This window comes from Theropithecus gelada, chromosome 8 (assembly GCF_003255815.1).
Source record: "Theropithecus gelada isolate Dixy chromosome 8, Tgel_1.0, whole genome shotgun sequence".
Classification (NCBI taxonomy): Eukaryota; Metazoa; Chordata; class Mammalia; order Primates; family Cercopithecidae; genus Theropithecus; species Theropithecus gelada.
Genome location: NC_037676.1, coordinates 102,950,102 through 102,965,007, shown reverse-complemented (window position 1 = coordinate 102,965,007; position 14,906 = coordinate 102,950,102). Strand labels below are relative to the sequence as shown.

Genomic DNA, 14,906 nt, shown 5'->3' with positions numbered 1-14,906 from the left:
TTCACTGCAGCACCTGGCCCCTAAGAAGCACTCAATGAATACTCCCTGAATGAAGAAATATTAAGCTTTTATTGAGTGCTGAACCTGCGCCAGGCACAGAGTAAATTAAAATACCCCTTGAAAACAATATAGAATTGATTCAGAAATTGAGCACCATAAACGTTTATTTCAAACTCCATTAGGAATTAAAAACTTGTGGGCCGGGTGCGGTGGCTCACGCCTGTAATCCCAACACTTCGGGAGGCCAAGGCGGATGGATCAGGAGGTCAGGAGATCGAGACCATCCTGGCTAACACGGAGAAACCCCATCTCTACTAAAAATACAAAAAATTAGCCGGGCGTGGTGGCGGATGCCTGTAGTTCCAGCTACTTGGGAGGCTGAGGCAGGAGAATGGCGTGAACCTGGGAGGCAGAGCTTGCAGTGAGCCAAGATCGCGCCACTGCACGCCAGCGTGGGTGACTGAGCAAGACACCATCTCAAAAAACAAAACAAAACAAAAAAAACATTAAAAACTTCTGAAGGGTGCACTTGTCAAGTCATGGTACAGATTTCCCCAGACACCCCTGAAAAGCAGCTTCACAGAGCACAGGCTCTAGAGGCAGACCACTTACTTCACATCCCCACTCTACCACTCACAAATTCTGCAATTCAGAACAAGTTTCTTCATTGCTCTATGCTTCAGTTTCCCCATCTGTGAAATGCGAATAACATCAGTACTTACTTCAGGCAATTGTGAGAATTAAATGACTTCATTCATGTAAAGTGTTCAGAGCAGCGCCTCCAATCGTGTAAGCTACCATTATTATACTTATCTCTTGGTTATGTTTGAAGATTGTCTTGCAGTGTGGAGTACACAGAAGGAGCTCAATAATGTTCACTGACTGAATGACTGAATGGCTACAGCAGAGGTCAGGTGTGCAAGAGGACAGTGACTTACACAGAGGCCTGTCCTGTTCCAGTTCAACTCCCGGGGGGCACTTAGTGAAAGGAAGGGAACGGCCCTGTGTGGACATCACCATGGGGTGAAGCCAGAGTCCAGGCCATTCACTGGAGCAAGAAAGTTCCAGGAAGGCTAGGGCCACTTCTGGGTCTAACCAAAATGCTCTGCTTTACCCTGAAGATCAGACCAGATTCTGGAGCTGCCCTGATCAGCCTTTGCCCCAAGAGGCACTCAGGAATGCCCCTGGCCTTGGTATAGGGAGGCCTTCCAGATCAGAGATGGCCTATGGGCAGGGGAAATACCCTGAGGCCCATCTATCATGGAGTGAAAATTCCCTTGAAGTGAGTAGAGTTATTAACATGATTTCATAAGAAGGAACTGTAGCTTAAAGAGTGCACTAATTTCACACCTGTAATCTCAGCACTTTGGGAGGCTGAGGTGGGTGGATCACCTGAGGTCAGGAGTTCGAGTCCAGCCTAACAACATGGAGAAACCCTGTCTCTATTAAAAAATAAAAAATTAGCCAGGTGTGGTGGCATATGCCTGTAATCCCAGCTACTCAGGAGGCTGAGGCAGGATAATCACTTGAACCCAGGAGGGAGAGGTTGTGGTGAGCTGAGATTGCACCATTGCACTCCAGCCTGGGCAACAAGAGCAAAACTCTGTCTCAAAAAAAAAAAAAAAAAAAAAAAAAGAGACCACTAATTTGCCCAAGACCTCTCAGCTAGAAGCCACTAAGCTGGGACACGAATTCCTGTTGCCATTCTCTTAACTCCTATAAGATATTGCTTCCCTCACTTAATGGCCCTATGTCTCGATTCCCTTTTCTATAAGACCAGAACTGTCAATCGCTCCTAGCCCAAGGTGATTGTGAAAATTAAATGACATAGCATATGTCAGGTCCTGGCACACAGCAAGCACACAGGAGGCACCGGTGTTTGTCAGGCGTCACTTCCCCTTCCCAGACATGCAGCTCTTACCCAGAGATGACTGGCATTTGAAAGAACTTTCAATGATCCTGATGAAGTCCTGCAGTAAATGACTCAGACCCATGAAAAAAATGCCCTGTGAGCTTGGACAAGTTCCTCCTCCCCCTGGGCCTGTTTCGTCCATGGTAGGATGTCCTCTGTTTACCTGGAAGAGTTATGGGTGGATTAAGGGAGAGAGGGAAGAATAGAGTTAGCCCAGGGCTTGCTACAGAACAGGTTGGCGAGACCTGCAACATCTCTGTGCTCATTGATCACGGCGAAGTGGGAGGATTTCTAGTCTCATTTAACTAAAATAAGAGAATTAGGAAGATTATTTTCCACAGCAACTAAAAATGAGAGACTGTTTAAAGAACTTGCACTGGGTAGTCCAGAGAACCAAGTGTTCACGTGAATGCACCTGTCTAAAAATAAGGGCTTCTCAAGGATCAAGAGAGACCCAAGCCATTTCCATTTTGGGGGGCTTCTGGCATTTAAGGGGAAAAAGCAAGATTGAAAGAATAACGCTAAAGCAGGGTTGCATATATTGCTGAATGTCTTGTGTTACATTTAACAAATGCCAATACAAAAAACTGACCAAACATAACCCTGCTAATCATAAGGCAGTTACCAGATCTATGTAATTCCAGAAATCTTAATTAGTGCACTGCAGGCAGTGTTGGCAGGTAATGGAACTCAAACTGTTTTCAAGCCCCTCGCGGGCCTGCTTGGAGAAAATGCCAACAGTGGCCGATGTCCGGGGTGGGGGTGGCCGTGGATGCGCCCCAGCCCCGGTCGCCACCTATTCCGGGACCGAGCGGCGGGGCTGGATGGGGCGGGCACTGGGAGGCGGCGCGGGCCGGCCCCGGCCCCACCTGTGGATGCCCCGGGCAGGGGAGAGCGGGCGCCGGGGTTCGCCCTGAGTCGCGTGGCAGACCCAGCTGCGTCCGCTGCTGCCGAGCTCAGAGCTGCGCACCGCGCCGCCGCCGCCGGTCGGGTTTCCAGCGCTGCTCCCAGGCCACCGCCCAGCCATGAAGATGCATTTCTGTATCCCGGTGTCCCAGCAGCGGTCCGACGCGCTGGGGGGCCGCTACGTGGTGCGCCCAGGGCCGGGGTCAGGCTGGGCAGGGAGGGGGCCGGTGACAATGCTCACCTATCCCTCGGCTTACCCGGGACGGGGTGTCTGTGTTTGCAGCTGTACTCCGTGTACCTGGACGGGTTCCTCTTCTGCAGGGTGCGCTACAGCCAGCTGCACGATTGGAACGAACAGGTGAGCAGGTTGGAGGCGGGTACGAGCCCATCCACTGAGACAGGTGGAGAAAGTTGTCCCCAAAGCGCTCTGTTCCTCTGACTCTGGCAAGATACTGGGCCTTTCAGGGCCTCGGGCTTCCTATCGGGCTTCCTATTGTGAAACAGGGTCGTGGTAAAGATGAACTGAATTGCTTGGCATACAGTTGGATGAATGCACGCTGCGGCTCCTGGTGGCCTACAGCTGTGAGATGAGGGAACGGGGCGTAGGTGATTCTCCCAAGCCCCTCGCAGCCCGGTGATCTCCGCTAGCCCGGCCTGGCAGGGCGCTGGGGCTATGCTGAGCCCCATTTCAGTGCCCGCTGTTCCCCAGGACAATGTGTCCCTCCAAAATGAGCAAACTGGGTCTAGATCAAGGCCTAGAGTCTTTGGAGTCTTGTACATGGGTATTTAATCTCCTTTGTCTCAAGAGTTTCTTAAGTTTGCCCCCTTTAAAAAGGTGTGTCACTAGTTTTGTTTTCGAATGGCCATGAGGCTTCAAGTACTGGCAGGCTGGGAACCAGGGAACATGACTTACCAAGCTAGCTAGGATTGTTTCTCACCCTGCTGTCTCGACAGTATTTTCTCTGGGAGGCAGACTGATTTATTAGTCTGCTCTAATGGGTTTCATTGTTCTTATAAGGAGGTGTTATAAGTCTTCAAAATGGATTAGAGAAGTAAATGAAAGTTTAGACATAAGCTTTACCCTCCTCCTCCTCTCTCCCATGAATAGTGCTTTTTTTGTTTGTTTGATTTAGATTTTAGATTATAAAGAGCACATACCTAACATTAAAAACAAAAGTATAGCCCAGGCACCTTGACTCATGCTTATAATACTAATACTTCGGGAGACTGAGGCAGGAGGATTACTTGAGTCCCAGAGTTTGAGACCAGCCTGGGCAACATAACGGAGACCTTGTCTTTATTTAAAAAAAAAAAAAAAAAAATAGAGAAAACAGAAAAAACTTGCCCAGAGGCAACAACTATTAATTTTTTTTTTGAGAGAGAGTTTTTTCAGACAGTCTCTGGGTTTCTAGTGAGTTAGATACGCCATGTTTCATTTAACCATCTTCTGTTGACCGACAGCTTAGTTTGTTTTTTCTGCTATTGAAATTGTCACTGTAGCAAGCCTTCTTGCTCATACATCATAGTGCATTGGAAAGTCCATTTTCAAGGTGAGATTAAGTATCTTTGAAGTCAACCAAGAGCAGTTGTAATGTGGTTACTAGTTAATTTGAGTGGTCATCTTTGTGTTACTAGTGCTGTGACCCAGTAGGTCCTTTGGAATGATTGTCAAATGATTGAATGAAGAATGGCATAGATTCAGACCTCCGGAAGATAAGAAGCTACTTGTGACTGAAACATATGGGGAATTGTGAGGACTGCAGAGGCAGGGATCTCAGAGGAAGAGAAATAATGGGTGTCTTAGGCATTGGCAGGGGGAGGCAGGGTATCCTCTCCTACCCTCCTCCGTCTTCCTGCAGCTTCAGGTGGGGAAGGGAAGGGAGCAGAGCAGGAGGCAGCAAGACAGCCTGTGACTGATCAACTGCATCCTGGCTGATCGCCTCACCTCTCCTCTGGCCTTCAATTTTCTCATCAGAAATAATAAGCAAATAGGTCCTTATGGGTGTCAGCCTCACAGTGTGCTTGTGAAGATTAGGGGCCAGTTGTTCGTAGAGCCTGGTACATAACGTATGCTCAGCAAACATTTGTGGACTCAGAGGCTTCAAGCATTCCTGAATCCGGCCCTCCTTACCCAACAGACTTGGGAAAATGCTTATTTTCAGGAAAACTCAGATGAACCAAATCCTGGCAGGTCCAGAAGCAGAGGCATAGAGTGAGTAACTTTTATTCTTGATCTTCTATTTGGTAAGATATGAAGTAGAAATTGTCTGTTATTTACTATGGGGGCCTTTAAATAAATATTGAATTACCATGGCTTAGTGCCCTCAATAGGGTATACAATAGATTTTAATAAAATAGATTTTAATAAATATTTCCTATTTGTCCTAGATTTCTCAAAATCCTAAAATGGAAATTTCTTTGTCTAGTTTCCAACTTCCATATATCTTATATCAATATTTATCATTTTCCCCCTTTCTATACAAACTACTACATTTTTAAAGAAACTATTTAGATCTTAGATGGCTGGTGGTATTTATAATCAATATGAAACAATAACAAGTAGTTACTGTGTGCTGAGTTTGGTACCAAACACTTTACCTGTAATAGCTTAATTTTTACAATAGCCTTATGAGCTAGCATTAGAATTAGTCCAATTTAACAGATGAAGAAACTGAGGCACAATTTTCCCAAAGTCATATTGTTACTGTTGGAGGCAGGATTTGATTTCCAGAACCTGCTCTGACCTATTACATTAATGTGGTTTCTTTCTAAAGTTGATAAAATAAATCGTATTAGTAAAACAATGAGTCAAATGACTAAGTCCTAAACTAACATACTTTTACTGTATTTTGGAATCATGTAATGTAATAAAATTCCCCAACTTTATGAGTTCAGTGTAATGAATTTTGGTAAATGTATACAATTACCACCACCATGATCAAGGTTAAAAATTTTTTTGCCTCACTCTAAAAGTCCCTTGTCCTTGAAGGAAACCAATATATTTTATCCCAAAATGTACTATTATGACATATTTCAAGATGGCTGTGTAGAGAGCTGGAAATATCAGAATAGCTGAAAAGCTGCCTTTTGTGGGGGAGATTTGCACCCGTAGAGAGAATTTGTATTGATGCAGCCAGGCTTTCTCTGAAGTCCTCTCTTGTTCAGATTTAGGAAATAATCACAGAGAGTCTGACACCTTTAAATGTCTGAAAGAAATGTTTACCAACTATTCTCTCTGAGAGCTGCTGCCTGTGGGTTTCCTCTGTATACTAGACCACCTTTGCTAGCCAGGTCTCTCCTCTTCTTCCCATGACCTGTCTTGCCACCATAACCTGATTTGCCACCATAGCCTGTTTTTGGCCATGCTCTAAGCCCTGCTTTTTTTCTGTAATCTCAAGATGGTATAAAACCATCAACCATCTGGTCATTTCTTTGAGTTCTTATATTTTGGAAGACTCCCGCGCATGTTAGTGAATTTGTATGCCTTTTCTCCTATGAATCTGCCTTTTGTCAGTTGATTTTTCAGTGAAGCTTCAGAGGATGAAGGGGAAGTTTGCCCTTGGCCCCAATATTCTTTTTGCTCTCAATCCCCTTCACTCAGCCCTGACCGCAGGCCTCCAACATCCACTCTCTGTCATGAGAGCTCCAGACACAGGATTTTGTTCCAGCAAGTCCCCAGTGAGGTCAGCAGTTCAATCATCATCATCACTCTCATTTTATAGGTAAAGAGTCTGAGGCTGGGTATGGTGTTTCACACCTGCAATCCCAGCACTTTGGGAGGTGAAGGTGGGTGGACTGCCTGAGCTCGGGAGTTCAAGACCAGCCTGGGAAACATGGCAAAACCCTGTCTCTACCAAAAATACAAAAAATTAGCTAGGCATGGTGGTGCTCCTGTAATCCCAGCTATTCAGGAGCCTAGAGTGGGAGGATTGCTTGAGCCTGGGAGGTGGAGGTTGCAGTGAGCCCAGATTGTGCCACTGCACTCCAACCTGGGTGACAGAGTGAGACCCTGTTTCAAACAAACAAACAAACAAAACAGGAAGAGTCTCAGTAGGGTCGCTAGATTTAGCAAATTCAAATACAAAGTACTCCAGTTAAATTTAAATTACAAGTCAACAACAAACAATTTTTTTTAGTATGTCCCATGCACCACTTGATACATATTTAATTGAGCATCCTGTATTTTATCTGACTACCCGAAGTCTGAGACTGAAGGGTTGGGTGACCTCTCCCAGATACTTCTCAGCTAGTTTTTATTTCTCCTATTCAGTGGAGGATGTGAAACAGCTCAGAATTCTTAATCTGATTTAACACAGAGCACTGTCAAAAACAAAATAGTAGAAAGGTCCCATCTGTGTGTGTGTTTGGGGGAATATGAGTTTATTTCCAGTTTATTTTCTAGGAAGTTCTGCATCCTGACAGGATAGTTTTCATCTATAGAATTAACCGATTATTTGCTTAAGAAATATTTACCAAGTTTCTATTATATGCCATGCATTCTGTTAAATTACGACTATTACTGTAGCATGTGTGATCTTTGGCTTTAAGAATTGGGCTTATATTTTGCATGTTGGATAACGAGATCGAGGGGCAGTACCTGGCACAGGTGAGGTGGCCTCTACTCCATCTCAGCCAGGGTATGTGGAGAGCTAATGCATAAAAACTGGACCTGCGTTGGCCAGGAGCAGTGGCTCACACCTGGAATCCCAGCATTTTGGGAAGCCAAGGTGGGTGGATCACTTCAGCTCAAGAGTTTGAGACCAGCCTGGGCAACATGGTAAAAGCCTGTCTCTACTAAAATACAAAAAATTAAGCCAGGTGTGGTGGCATGTGCCTATAATCCCAGCTACTTGGGAGCTACTTGGGAGGATGAGAATTGCTTGAACCCAGGAGGCACAGATTGCGGTGAGCTGAGATCTCACCACCACTGCATTCGAGGCTGGGCAACAGAGGGAGACTCCGTCTCAAAACAAAAACAAAAACAAAAAGGAAAAACTGGACCTTGGGAAGAGGTGGGTGTGTTTCCATGGGCTCTGCTGTGACCTGCACCCCCTGTCATCCTCACCTGCAGCCCTGTCTGCAGTGAGGCTCCCTCAGGCTCTGGCAGCTTGACCCTGTGTGCTCAGTGCTGCCCGTCTTCCTGCTGTGTGAACTGGCTGGCCCCACCTTTTCCTGTGCCTTTAGATAAACAAAACCAGTTTGATTTATGCTCCTGCTCTTGCTGGCACCACCCTGCCCAAATAGATTTAAAGAAATCTGTGAGGGAAGCATTAAATCAGCTCATTTCGACCAAGTTACAGATGAGGCCATCTTGTGAAAGTGATATGGGGCTCTGTGAACAGTGATATGGGGCTCCATTTCTTTGTACTCTGCCAGCATCAGACATGGCAATGGGGACAAGTTGGGAAAGCTTGCAGAGGACCCGTCAGCAGGAGGGGAGGGCTGTGCAGCCTGTATGCGCTGGTTCAGTTGTCCTCCCTGCCAAGTGCTGACCCAACCTGGCTGCTTCCCCTCTGACCTAACCTGATCTCCTCTTTCCCTACCCATACCTCCTGTTCCTATCAGGCTGGCTCACTCTTTGTCTCTGACTGGCTCACTTCCTCTACAGGGGATGACTCCTGGTTTTAGTCTACCTGTCAAGGGAGCAATCGTTTCTCAAAGCCCACCTCAGTCCCATCTCCTCTAGGAAGTCCCCCTTGACTGCATGAGATGCCTTTCTCTGATTGCTGTGCCACCTCATGTTTCAACCTTGTCATGTTCCGTCCTCTTTTTGTGTGTATATTTTGTCTTCCCTGATTATTTACAAGCAAAACGCAAATATTTGAATGAAGGGACAGAATGAAGGCTTGTGGGTATGGAACACCCAGCCTGGAATTCTGCCTTGGTAGTTGCTCAGCAGAGATTTGGCGGAAAAGGTGATGGTGGTGGTGATGACAGCAGTGAGAAGACTGACTCCATCTTCTGCCAGTCATTAGCTTGGATGTCCTAGTTTTAAGTCACTTCATCTCCCTGAGTCTGGGGTTGCTCCTGCTGAAGGTGGAATTTGACAATGTTCGTGGTGCTGAGGATCTATCTACCTCGTAGTACTGTTTTGAGGAACAAATGGGATAATATGCAAGCTCTAGGCCATGCTCTTAGGGGCTAGATGCCACCACCCAGACTCTGAGCTGTGGCCCATTATCTAGTGAATTTGGGTTTTTAACTACAAGGGGACTTGGAGAAGTGGGATGAATGAGTTGGCTTAGAAACAGACACCGTTTGTGTCTGTAATTCTACTTGTCCCTGGCCATCACCATTTTGGCATAGGTATGGGGGGGGGTGTGGATGCAGTAAGGTGGGGGAAGTAGGTGACATTTTCAACTGACCTGTAAAGACCTCTTCATGTTAACAGGGAGAGCTGTACGAAGAGGAAGTTGGTACAGGAGATTGTTCTGGGATTTTTTTTGTTTTTGTTTTTTGTTTTGTTTTGAGATGGAGTCTTGCTCTTTCACCTAGGCTGCAGTGAAGTGGTGCGATCTCCGCTCACTGCAACCTCCACCCCTGCCAGGTTCAAGTGATTCTCCTGCCTCAGCCTCCCGGGTACCTGGGATTACAGGTGCCTGCCACCACACCTGGCTAATTTTTGTATTTTTAGTAGAGACGGGGTTTTGCCATGTTGGCCAGGCTGGTCTTGAACTCCTGACCTCAGGTGATCTGCCCGCCTCAGCCTCCCAAAGTGCTAGGATTACAGGCATGAGCCAACGCCTGGCCTGTTCTGGGGTTTATGAAAATATTTGTCAGATAACAGTCTTAAAAAAACCCCACAATACCCCAAACAAACAAAAACACCACATAATAAAAGAGCAGAAGAGGTATGTTTTCCTTTTGATCTCTTTAAATAGGTTTTTGAAAGACAGATAGGGCTGAACTGTAGTACCAGATAATTCTCAGTACGCTGGTGGGTTTGATAGCTCAACTGTGCACCGAGACCCATAGAATAGGTCATCTTTTGGTGGTGTTGAATTTGGATTTGATTGTTAACTTTTGGCACATTTAACTACTCAGTTTCTTTTATGTTCATTGTCCCCCTTAGATCGGTATCAGAGAAGGGAGGGGAAAGATTCCTTGACAAGTCAGCTCAGGTTGTAAAAACCTGCTGGGAGGGTTTCTGCTCTGTGATAGGTATTAGAACCTTAATCCTTGTTGATTTTTCCCCAGATCTTGGCCTCAGAGCTTCCCCAAGATACTGCCTTGTAGATGGATAACTCAGGCAGCCCTGTTCATTCAAGGCTGCTGTGATTAGAACTGATTCGGGAGCATCTGCGACATTAACAAACACATGCCAATGAAGACAATTGCCTTTTCAAGATCACTTCATCAGTTAGCCAAGAAATAATTGTACACAAAGAAGTCAAATTTTTGCTTCTATTTAATGGAATTAGCAGAGATGGGTGCATCAATCCCAGGTTGTTTCAGCAGCACTGCCTGGGATAACGCTCCAACTGGGATGCCTTTTGACAGTTTCTGGAAGGGCAGAAAAATTTCCTTGAGTTTAAAAGAAACAGAATTGTCACTATAATATTTTATACTAGGTTTAATCATACTCTAGCCTGGGCCACAGGAGTCTCAAAAAAAAAAATATTCTAGGTTTAGATGAGAGATTGCAAACCTAAATGGCTACAGGCAAGTTTATATATATATATATAAGTTTATATATATATATATATATATATATATATATATATATATAAAATTTTTGTTTTGTTTTGTTTTGTTTTGTTTTCTTGAGACAAAGTGTCACTCCTGTGGCCCAGGCCGGAGTGCAGTGGTGTGATCTCAGCTCACTGTAGCCTTAGCATTGACGTCTCCAGCTAATGTTATTGTCCCATCTCAACCTCCTGAGTAGCTGGGACTACAGTCACATGCTACCACACCGGGCTTAATTTTTTGTATTTTTAGTAGAGACAACATCTTGCCATGTTACCTAGGCTGGTCTTAAACTCATGGGCTCAAGCAATCTGCCTGCCTAGGCCTCCCAAAGTGCTGGGGTTACAGGCATGAGCCACCGCAGCCAACTGGCAAGTACTTTAAATGAGAGATGAGGATCAAGTGAAAAACAGTGGAGAGTGGTGGGAACGGCTTAGGTCCCCTCACCAGACAGTTGCCTGAGTGTGAACCCATTGATTGCAGATCTCAGTTTTCAAGAGAAGCCAGAACATCAGTTTTGTTTTTTTTTTTTAATAAACTTTATTTTTTGAAACAGTTTTAGTTAACAGAGAAGATAGGACAGAGGGTTTCCATATAATCCACAGTTTCCTCTATTATTAAGGTTTTATATTAATATGGTACATTCATTACAATTAACAAATCAGTATTGATACGTTCTTATTAACTACAATCTATAACTTTTCAGACGTCCTTAGTGTTTACCCAATGTCCTGTTTCTCTTCCAGGACCCCGGCCAGGGTTCCATGTTACATTGAGTTGTTAGGTCTCCTTAAGTTCCTCTTGACTGTGACAGTTTCTTAGATTTTCCTTATGTTTAATGACCTTGATAATTTTAAGGAGTACTTGTCATATATTTTGTAGAATATCCTTCTTGGAATTTGTCTTACATTTTTCACATGATTAGATGGGGGTTACGGGTTGGGGGGATGAAGACCCCAGAGATAAAGTACCACTCTAATCACGTCATATCAAGGGTACCTGCTATCATCTGACTTACACTCTTGATGTTGATCTTCTTCACCTGGGTGAGGTAGTATTTGTCAGGTTTCTCCACTGTAAAGTTCCTCTTTGTCTTCTCTTTCCATAGCGTCCTCTTTGGAAGGAAGTCACTATGTGCAGCCCACACTGAGAGTGGGGATTTATGCTCCCCCTCCTTGAGGAGTATCTGTAGAAATTATCTGATATGGCCCAGCGTGGTGGCTCAGGCCTGTAATCCCAACACTTTAGGAGGCCAAGGTGGGCAGATCACTTGAGGTCAGGAGTTCAAGACCAGCCTGACCAACATGGAGAAATCCCATCTCTACTAAAAATACAAAATTAGCCAGGCGTGGTGGTGCGTGCCTTTAATACCAGCTACTTGGGAGGCTAAGGCAGGAGAATCGCTTGAACCCAGGAGGCAGAGGTCGCAGTGAGCCGAGATTGCGCCATTGCACTGTGGCCTGGGCAACAAGAGCAAGACTCCATCTCCAAAAAAAAGAAAGAAAAAGAAATTATCTGATGTTCTTCTGCACAAGAGATTTGTCTAGTTGCTCCTATTTATTTAATAACAAGTCTATAAGGACTCATGGATATTCACTTTATACTTTGGGTTATATTTCACTACTACTTGGTTGGTCAAATGATTCCATCTTGGCCCATGGAAGCCCTTTCATTTTGCTCCTTTGTCTCTGAGGTACTCCCATTTGTGACTTGTTTTTTTCATTTGTTTTGAATATTTCCTTACTTTCTGGAGCTACAAGATACTCCAGGCCCATCTTATATATTTCCTGCCTCAGTCCTAGAAATCAGCCATTTCTCCATAGATCCTTGGTTGCATTTATTGTAGAATGGTATTGGAAATTAAGATCTGGGCACTAGATATGTTCATTGCTACTGGAGTGTTGTTGCATCTATGTCCTCTCAGCTGACAGAGCAAGGAAATATATGTGTGTATACTAACCCATGTATATGGACATATGAACAAATATTTCTATATGTAATCATCTGTATCTATATTAAACTAAACATGTGGTCATACTAATATATTCAACTCTAGTGCATTACCACATGGATCATTCTAGCCCCTTTCCCTTATGTGTAAACTCCCACTACAACAGTTGGAAACCTGACTCCCACTATCTGCCATTCATTTACTTGTTTGATTCTGTATACACATGTAGGAGTATAGCGCTGTTAACCTATACTCCTGTGGGAAACAACTTTATCAGCCAGAGTCCAATGCCTGTGTACAGTTAGCTTCTTTGCCTTTAGTTTACAGACTCCACTCATTTAAAGCGACTTAGGTCAGCACTTTGTTTCTCACCACGTTCAGTGAACCGGTTTCATACATTTGCAACGTAGTTTTATCACATTCTACATTCCATCCTCAGATTCCCCCAACCTCCTAAATTATTTCTAAAAATATTTGCAAACATGAAGCTTCTGTTGTAAACTTCAGAAAACATGAAGTTCTGTTGTACTTTTGACTAATGCATAGTGTCATGCATCCACAATTCTAGTTTCATATAGACTAATTTTATTGACCTAAAAAACTCCATGTGTTTCAGCTATTCAGTACCTCCCTGCCCCAAAACTTGGTGGCTGTTGATCTTTTTATAAAGTCTCTGTACTTTTGCCTTTTCCAGAATGTCATATAAATGAAATCATATAGTATATAGCTTTTCCAGACTGACTTCTGTCACTTAGCAATATTTATTTATGTTTCATTCATGTCTTTTGTGTTTTGATAGCTTATTTCATTTTATTTCTGAATAACATTTCATTGTGTGGTTATATCACAATTTGCTTATCCATTCACAGATTGAAGGACATCTTTGTTGTTTAAGTTTTGGGGATTATGAATAAAGTTGCCATAAACATTTGGGAGTTATGAATAAAGTTGCCGTAAACATTTTGTATGGACAGTTTTCAAATCAGTTGGGTATTTATTGCTGGATTATAGAGTAAGACTATGTTTAGCTTTGTAAGAAATTGCCAAACTGTCTTTCAAAGTGGTTGTAATATTCTGTATTCTCTTCGAGATACAAGTTTTTAAAATTTTAAATCACACAAATAACTGCTGTTACCAAATTCCAGTTATCTAAAAATCAAACAATCAACCACCAAAAAAATGAACCAGGGGGCCAGGTGTGGTGGCTCACGCCTGTAATCCCAGCACTTTGGGAGGCCAAGGCAGACGGATCACGAGGTCAGGAGATCGAGACCATCCTGGCTAACATAGTGAAACCCCGTCTCTACTAAAAATACCCAAAAAATTAGCCAGGTGTGGTGGTGGGTGCCTGTAGTCCCAGTTACTTGGGAGGCTGAGGCGGGAGAATGGTGTGAACCCGGGAGAAAGAGCTTGTAGTGAGCTGAGACTGCGCCACTGCACTCCAGCCTGGGCGACAGAGCGAGACTTGGTCTTAAAAAAAAAAAAAAAAAAAAAAAAAAAAAAAAAAAAAAGCATGTTTTGCCCACAGGCAGGCAGTTAATAACTGCTCCAGATGTTAGACCAATGTTTTTCAATACAACTTTTGTGCTGATGGAAATGCTATATATCTGCTTTGCCCAACTGAATAGCAAATTACAATATTTCAAGTGGCTATTAAGCATTTGAGATGTAGCTAGCAAGACTGAAGCTTGAATTTAAAAATTTTATATTATTTTAATTAGGTTCAAATTTACTCACAGGTGGCTAATGCCTATCATATTAGATGGCACAGTTCTGAGTCATTGTAAAAATTTTGGGTTTACTTGATTGAGATGAGAAGTTGAGGAGGATTTTGAGCAAAACAGTGGAATGATCTGACTTACTTTTCTTATTTTAAGAGATGATAGAGTCTTGCTCTGTTGCCCAGGCTGGAGGGCAGTGGCTATCATAGTGCATCACAGCCTTGACCTCCTGGGCTCAAGCAACCCTCCTGCCTCAGCCTCCCAAGTAGCTGGGACTACAGGTGCACATTACTGCACCTGGCTGACTTACATTTTAAAAGTATCACTTTAGGCTGGGTGCAGTGGCTCACACCTGTAATCCCAGCACTTTGGGAGGCCGAGGCAGCCAGATCACCTGAGGTCAGGAGTTCAAGACCAGCCTGGCCAACATGGCAAAACCCCATCTCTACTAAAAATACAAGAATTAGCCAGGCGTGGTGATGCACACCTGTAGTCCCAACTACTTGGGAGACTGAGGCAGGAGAATCGCTTGAACCCAGGAGGTGGAGGTTGCAGTGAGCCAAAATCATGCCACTGCACTCCAGCCTGGGCAGCAGAGCAAGACTTTGTCTCAATAAAATAAAATAAAATTAAAATTAAGTATCACTTTAGATGCTATGTTAGGAATAGACTGAAGGAGTCATGGGTAGAAGCAGAGAGACTTGTTGGAAGTCTACTGCAATAATCTAGA

The 14,906-nt window shown here is 44.0% G+C and overlaps 1 protein-coding gene across 1 annotated transcript in view; it reads left to right on the top strand.

Annotated features, from left to right (window-relative positions):
* The first annotated feature begins 2,786 nt into the window (after positions 1-2,786).
* SNX31 (sorting nexin 31) overlaps positions 2,787-14,906 on the top strand; it is a 71,305-nt gene continuing 59,185 nt past the window's right edge. Inside the window, exons 1-2 of the mRNA XM_025394639.1 lie at positions 2,787-3,003; positions 3,102-3,176. Coding sequence (XP_025250424.1) covers positions 2,938-3,003; positions 3,102-3,176 — 141 coding nt within the window. The 5' untranslated portion in view covers positions 2,787-2,937. The remainder of the gene's footprint in view (positions 3,004-3,101; positions 3,177-14,906) is intronic.